This window comes from Crocodylus porosus, unplaced genomic scaffold (assembly GCF_001723895.1).
Source record: "Crocodylus porosus isolate Cpor-Errol unplaced genomic scaffold, CroPor_comp1, whole genome shotgun sequence".
Classification (NCBI taxonomy): Eukaryota; Metazoa; Chordata; order Crocodylia; family Crocodylidae; genus Crocodylus; species Crocodylus porosus.
The window spans coordinates 756486-763201 of NW_017728935.1; the positions used below are offsets into that span (position 1 = coordinate 756486).

The 6716-nt window shown below is 48.5% G+C and overlaps 1 protein-coding gene across 1 annotated transcript in view; it reads left to right on the forward strand.

Moving 5' to 3' along the window:
• The first annotated feature begins 2248 nt into the window (after nucleotides 1-2248).
• Nucleotides 2249-6716, forward strand: part of ELK4 (ELK4, ETS transcription factor) — a 12652-nt gene continuing 8184 nt past the window's right edge. Inside the window, exons 1-2 of the mRNA XM_019546556.1 lie at nucleotides 2249-2643; nucleotides 4558-5481. Coding sequence (XP_019402101.1) covers nucleotides 2437-2643; nucleotides 4558-5481 — 1131 coding nt within the window. The 5' untranslated portion in view covers nucleotides 2249-2436. The remainder of the gene's footprint in view (nucleotides 2644-4557; nucleotides 5482-6716) is intronic.

Consider the following 6716-nt stretch of genomic DNA (forward strand, 5'->3'; position numbering starts at 1 on the left):
CATGCTGCAGACAGGGTGAATGTGAACAGCTCTGCTGGGCACCTGTGACAGACACGAAGCACTTCAACCCATCCTGGCCAAGTCCTGAAAACCCTAGAGAACACAAGATGCTGCTCTTACCTGTTCGCTCTTCCTATAAAGCAGTGACCCTCCCCAGCATGATGGAGAAGCACTCTGGTTCCTCCCCTCCAGGACTTCTTGAAGACTCCTGGGTTTGGCCATGCTCAATTCCTTTGGTCTCCAAGCTTGTGCTTCACTTTCTGTTCAGGGCGCAGTGTTACCTGTGGTTTATGTTGACACGCGTTCATTTGGGTAAAACCAGCCAAAAAAAAAAATTGAGAGAAAGCTGAAGCCATAAATGACAGAAGATCCCCCTGTGCTTTCGCATCCCAGTAAGGCATGTACTTCTTCCGTTACAGGTCTGCTATCCCAGGACTCAGAAAGAGCCAAACACATCCCTGATCATGTTTCCTGGACTGATTGGTTTACTTTGTAGGGACCCCCCCCCCCCCCCTTTTTCCTTCTTCTCACAGCCGTTGTACAAAGCAGGAGGCATCTGCCACATTAAGCACATACTGATGATGTTTAACAAGGAAAGCACCGTGGGCAGGCATATGGAGTGGAGCGGGTGTCCTTTTTGAGACTGTTAACTCTAATTGCAGCAATTTAACTAACTAGATTGAGGTAACACCCCAGTAATACAGTTTCAGTGTGCTGTTGGGCAAGTATTCTTCAAAAAGAGGTGAAACAAACTGGTCCCTGCCCTGAGGCACCTATCTGAAATTGGAATGCCGAACCCTGCGTGAGCTGTCAGCAGTAATCCTTTTACAGGGCTGAGTAAATGCTAAGCCCTGACATGCAGACTGTCTCGTCTCTTCCTTATATAGGGCTGCCTTTTGGTGCATGTGTGGATATGCACGGGGCAGTTAACAGATTGGAATAAAAAACTTTCTTGCTAAAGTACGAACTGGCAGTGCTTGCTGAATCTTGTGTTCACCTGAGCAGGTGCGTGCAGGGATCTTGGACAATACTGGCACCATTTCACCTGCCCAAGCACTGTTGGGTGTAGCTCCATGAATTCCTTCACGTGTAAGCCACGTCCAGATGTTAGTGTGCTAGAAGTCACCTGAATACACGCTGTTGCTTCTGGTCTCCCAGTACAGTTCTCTGTAAGGATTCTGCTAGTCTGGAATAAGAGCAGTCTGGTTTTGTTTTTTTTATTTTCCTTAGGTCACGTTGAAAGGAATTTAAGCTAAATCAAAAAAGCCACTTGAGTTCCAGACTAAGAGCTCACATATACAATTTTCTGTTTAACTTATACCTTAGCTTTTACAGTGTGCTGCATTTAGATACATAGTTTGGAGATGAACAGCTATGCATTTACCTGGACTCTGCATTTACCCAGCCATTGTAAACCATAAACCTTAACTGAAATAGCCTGCGCTACGTTTTTGACACATCCTTAAGGCTCCTTACCTTGTTTGAGTGCTTTAGGCCTCTGGTGGCAGCCATGAATTTCATGGGGCCTGGTCAGCCCCGGGCTGCTTTAGTTGCCTTGGAGTTGCAGGTTCCTAGTTCGTTGTTCTTGTTATACAGTTTAAGGCCCTGGGTTCCCTTACAGAAGTTCCCAGCAGAGGAGTTCCCATGACTTAACCAGCGTGCAGATAGCAGTGTCTCTTACAGTGTCAGCAACAGGCAACACACTGGGGCTGGTGCTGGGTTATGCACTTTAAATCAGTGATGCACTTCAGATACTTATAAGTGGAGTCCACTGTTCCTTTATAGACTAGTCCTGCTTCACATCTCTGGCCACAGCTCTGCAAACCAGTTACCCTGGCACGAGCGAGAGCTGGGGGTTGTGGATATAATAAAGAAATGGGATTTGAATGGAGAGAGACCTGGGGCTCAAGACCTTTTCTGTGAATAAGGAGCAGCAGCATGTGAATACTGGTCTGTGACATATCTCTGTTTTTGCAAACTGTAGCTGCGACCTACCGTTTCTGCCCAAAGATCAAGAGTTGGGAAGTAGGAGGGAGAAGAGGAGGAAAAAGTGGGTGTGGGGTTTTGTGTGTGTGTGCGCACTGTTTCTCGGGAGGCAACACAAGTCAGCAGAGTGTGAACATAGAGCAATTTAGAAATCTTTCTTTTTTTTGCTAATGACTCAATGCGACTTACCCAAAGTGACCCAATTTAGTTAAATGAGGTTAAATATAGCCCTTGTGAAAAAGGCTGCCATGTGGGAGGAGGCAAGGCGAGGCAAGGCAGCTGGCTTTTAGGCTCTCATTTCTGCAGGCAACATCTTCCACAACTGGTGATTTAATAATTTTGATTTGTGCTCCCTTGGGGAATAATATTTCTGCGCTTACCCCATGCAACAGAAATGCAGGGAACAGCGCTCTTAATAGCCCATCGCCTGTCTCGTTTCAGCTCACTGCTATGGACAGTGCTATCACCCTGTGGCAGTTCCTCCTCCAACTCCTCCAGGAGCCTCAGAACAAGCACATCATCTCCTGGACCTCCAACGACGGGGAGTTCAAGCTGCTGCAGGCGGAGGAGGTGGCCCGGCTGTGGGGGATCCGGAAGAACAAGCCCAGCATGAACTACGACAAGCTCAGCCGTGCGCTCAGATACTACTACGTGAAGGTAACGGGGCCCCTTTGTCCACCTCGCATCCTTATCCACATTGCTCCTAGCTTCTACCTAAAGCGCTTTGCTTCCTTCTGATTCCCTTCAAGGGGATAAGTGTCAGCGTGGATTAAGGGAGGTGTCATGATTTTTCTTCGTACCCAGCATATAACAGTAGCTGCGGAATAGAGGATGAGTTGCCGCGAACTCTGAGGTGCTTCTCTTATGTTGCTAATGCTTTTGATTCTGGCTGCCTGTTAAAAAAAGTTGTGCTCTTTGATACCACCCATGCTTTGAAGAAAGGCTTGAAGCAGCTGAAGTAGAATTATACCAGCAGGTAGTGACCTTAATGCAGTAACCTCTCAGTCAGTGGTTTATCCCACAACTATTCTTGTGTGGGTGTAAGAGATAAGAAAATAACACCCAGTTTCTGAGGTAACTGTGAGCTTGTAGCAGGTGGTGTGCTGCTCGGAGCTTATTGTTGCTGGAACGGCACAGTTTCCTTAATCTGTTCTTGTATTAAAAACTCTTCAGTACTCTGTAATTGTTATCCAATAAATAAGAATCCGCTTAGGCCGCTGATGTGTGTGCAGTGTTTCAGTAAATACCACAACAAATGGTAAAAAATGCTGCTTAGATGTATTGAAATAACTGTTAGCTAGCATTCAGTTCAGCTGAATGCTCCAGCTTTTTATTTTTAAAGCTCTTGTAAAAGAGGTGAAAGAAAATGGGCGGTCACAGTTGAATACTTAGGTCCTGATTCTGCAGGTGCTTGTGCCAGATCGTGGCCTGGGTTAGATGATGCCCGCTGCACTTTTGACTTGGAGACTGGTGATTGGTGGGTTTTAACCTGCATCTATTCTTTCCTGCTACTCGAGCTCCTTTATCAGACCTAGACAGGTGACAGGGGTGGGCGGACGAGAATAGGATGGGTTTCAACACAGACAAGTGCAAGGTGATGCACCTCGGGAGGAACAGCCGGCACCATACCTACAGGTTAGGGAACTCTCCTCTTGTCAGCACGGAGGCGGAAAGGGATCTGGGGGTCATCATTGACTCCAAGATGGACACGGGCCGGCAGCGTGGGGACGTGGTCAGGAAGGCCGACCGCACCTTGTCCTGCATCCACAGAGGCATCTCGAGCAGGTCCAGGGGGGTGATCCTCCCCCTCGATGCGGCACTGGTCAGGCCGCAGCGGGAGTACTGCGTCCGGCTCTGGGCGCCGCACTTCAGGAGGGACGTGGACGGCATGGAGAGGGTCCAGAGGAGGCCACTTGCATGGTCAGGGGGCAGCAGGGCAGGCCCTACGAGGAGAGGCGACGGGACCTGAACCTGTTCGGCCTCCACAAGAGAAGGCCGAGGGGGGATCTAGTGGCCTGTTACAAACTAGTCAGGGGGGACCAGCAGGCACTGGGGGAGTTGCTGTTCCCCCGAGCACCGCCAGGAGTGACCAGGAATAAGGGTCACAAGCTGGCAGAGGGCAGGTTTAGGTTAGATATCAGGAGGTGCTACTTCACGGTCAGGGCAGCTAGGGTCTGGAACCAGCTTCCAAGAGAAGTGGTGCTGGCTCCTACCCTGGGGGTGTTTAAGGGGAGGTTGGATGAACATCTTGCTGGGGTCGTTTGACCCCAGTACTCTTTCCTGCCATGGCAGGGGGTCGGACTAGATGATCTGCTCAGGTCCCTTCTGACCCTAGAAACTATGAAACTATGAAAAGGTTTTTAAGGGAAATGGTTAGGCAGCTTTCAGGACATTGGTTGTTAACGTATTTTAGATATGCTTCAGCTCCTGCTGTCAGGGCCTGTGTGGGGCACTCTAGAAATGAGAAGAGGTAAGAATCACAATGTTGGAATTGCAATGCTCATAAAAACAACGCTGCCTCCCCACAGCCAGTTTTGGGGAAGGGCTGAACCTTGTTTTTTATGCCCACAGAATATCATTAAGAAGGTGAATGGACAGAAGTTTGTGTACAAGTTTGTGTCTTACCCGGAGATTCTGCACATGGACCCGTTAGTGGTGGGTAAGATCGAGGGAGATGCCGAGGTGGCAGGCTTTGCTGAGGTCAGCGGCACACCCAAGGACATGGAGAACTGTGGGAAAGAGAAGACCCAGTCTTGTGCAAAGTCATCCAGCCGCAATGACTATATCCACTCGGGCCTGTACTCGTCTTTCACCCTTACCTCCCTGAACTCCTCCAGTGTCAAACTCTTCAGGTCAATCAAGATTGAGAATTCAGCTGAGAAACTGCCAGAAAAGAAACCTGCCCAGGATGCAACTGCCTCCGTCATCAAGTTTGTGACCATGCCCTCCAAGAAACCTTTGGCTGCTCCTCTTGTCTCGGCCCCATTGATGGTCTCACCCGCTCCCACTGTCCCTTCCATTTCCACCATGTCTGCCCTTCCGACAGGAACAGAAGAAGTTCTCCAGCCCTTGGAGACGCTTGTTCTACCTAAACTAAGTGCTCCTGAAGCCCCAGCCCCTTTGCCAAACTTAACCACCAGCTTCACCCCAACTCCCCCTGTATCCTCCATTTCTCCCGCTCTGCAGGTCCCTTCTTCTCCCCCGTCACCGCCCTTGAGTTCTAACCCAGACCTGGATATCGACACGGACATAGAGTCGGTGGCTTCCCAGCAGCTGGAGCAATCCCAGAACCTCCAGCACCCATCTCCAGAGCCCAAAGAGCAGGATTTATCCATGCTGGATAAGGACCTTGCCAACCACTTCTCGCGATCCAAGAAACCTAAAGGACTGGAGCTGGCCCCTACTCTGGTCATCACCGGCAGCGATCCAAGCCCGCTGGGGATACTAAGCCCTTCTCTGCCAACTGCCTCTCTTACTCCAGCACTTTTTTCACAGGTAACCTGCCCTGTCCTTCCTGTTAACATCTGTTGCATTTTATAAGAGGAAGAGGCAGTAGGTAGCTAACAAATAGCCGATGCGTGTGTTTGGACTCCTGAAATGGAGCAGTGTATCCTTCTTTAAAACAAATCTGAAACGAGCCATCTTACGGGTTTGTGTCTTGGCATGTGCTCGGTAGTTCAGACCATAGATATCTTCATGGAGTTTGTTCCCTCTTCTCTTCGTGCACTAAGACAGATACTAATTGCCTTACTTGTTAAGTTCTTTGGGAAGGAGGCATGTTTAAAAAATCCTTCCTGGGTGACTTGGGGTTCTTTCCAAGGCTGTGTGATACTCGTCTTTCAGCTGACTTCTGAAAATGTGTTTTTAAGATGTTCACTCAACCCAGCGGGCAGCCTTTTAAGACAATGTTGATGAAAAGTACTATGAGTGATGGCATGGTATGGGTATTACCTCTGTGTAGAAAAGGAAGGCTGGTTTTCTCATGGGGAATCTGGCTGTTCCCTTTCAGTGTTTTGTGTGGTTTGAGCCTCTTTCAAGTAATAAGCTGGGGTTAGGTGCTTTCCTTAAATTTGCTCTGTCAGAAACTAAACCTGCTGAAGGTAAGGGAAGAGAAAGCCATTACACAATTTCTCAGCCATTCTTTATTAGGCTCCTGAAAGTAGCATGAGGAAAATCGGGAGGGCGCTCAGAAGTAGGGTGCTAATTATTTTTGCTCCGGTTGCATTTTTTGTTGCCGCCTCAGGCACTTGGATATTAAGCGCCCGTTGATTTTTACACCATTTTGCTTACATTTCTAGAGCTGTGGAAATTGTGTTCTTAGTTCCCAATGAGTGCGTGCAACTGGGAGCCAGATTTCATTTCTTCCCTCTGTAAAACAGGGATAATTGGCTCTTGTTAGGGAGGTGATTCCCAACCAGGGTTTTGCAGCACCCTGGGGTGCCATGAGATCCTTTCAGGGTTGTCGTGGATTGCCACACAGTGTCAGTCCTGCTAGGTGTGCAAATACGTTGCACAAGATAAACCCAGAGGTTTCAAATAGGATCCACAGCGTTAAATGCATTCTGACCTGTTTTGGTCTTTCTGAGCTCTTTGCAACATAAATTTGTTTCTGTAGTAAAAAATAAGTGGAAGCAAAAAAACGGCATTTTCCAAGGGGAGTTTTGAGTCTAACTGGGGGTGCCTTGACTCTAACAAGGTTGAAAACCACTGCTTTAGTGGGTGCATTGATT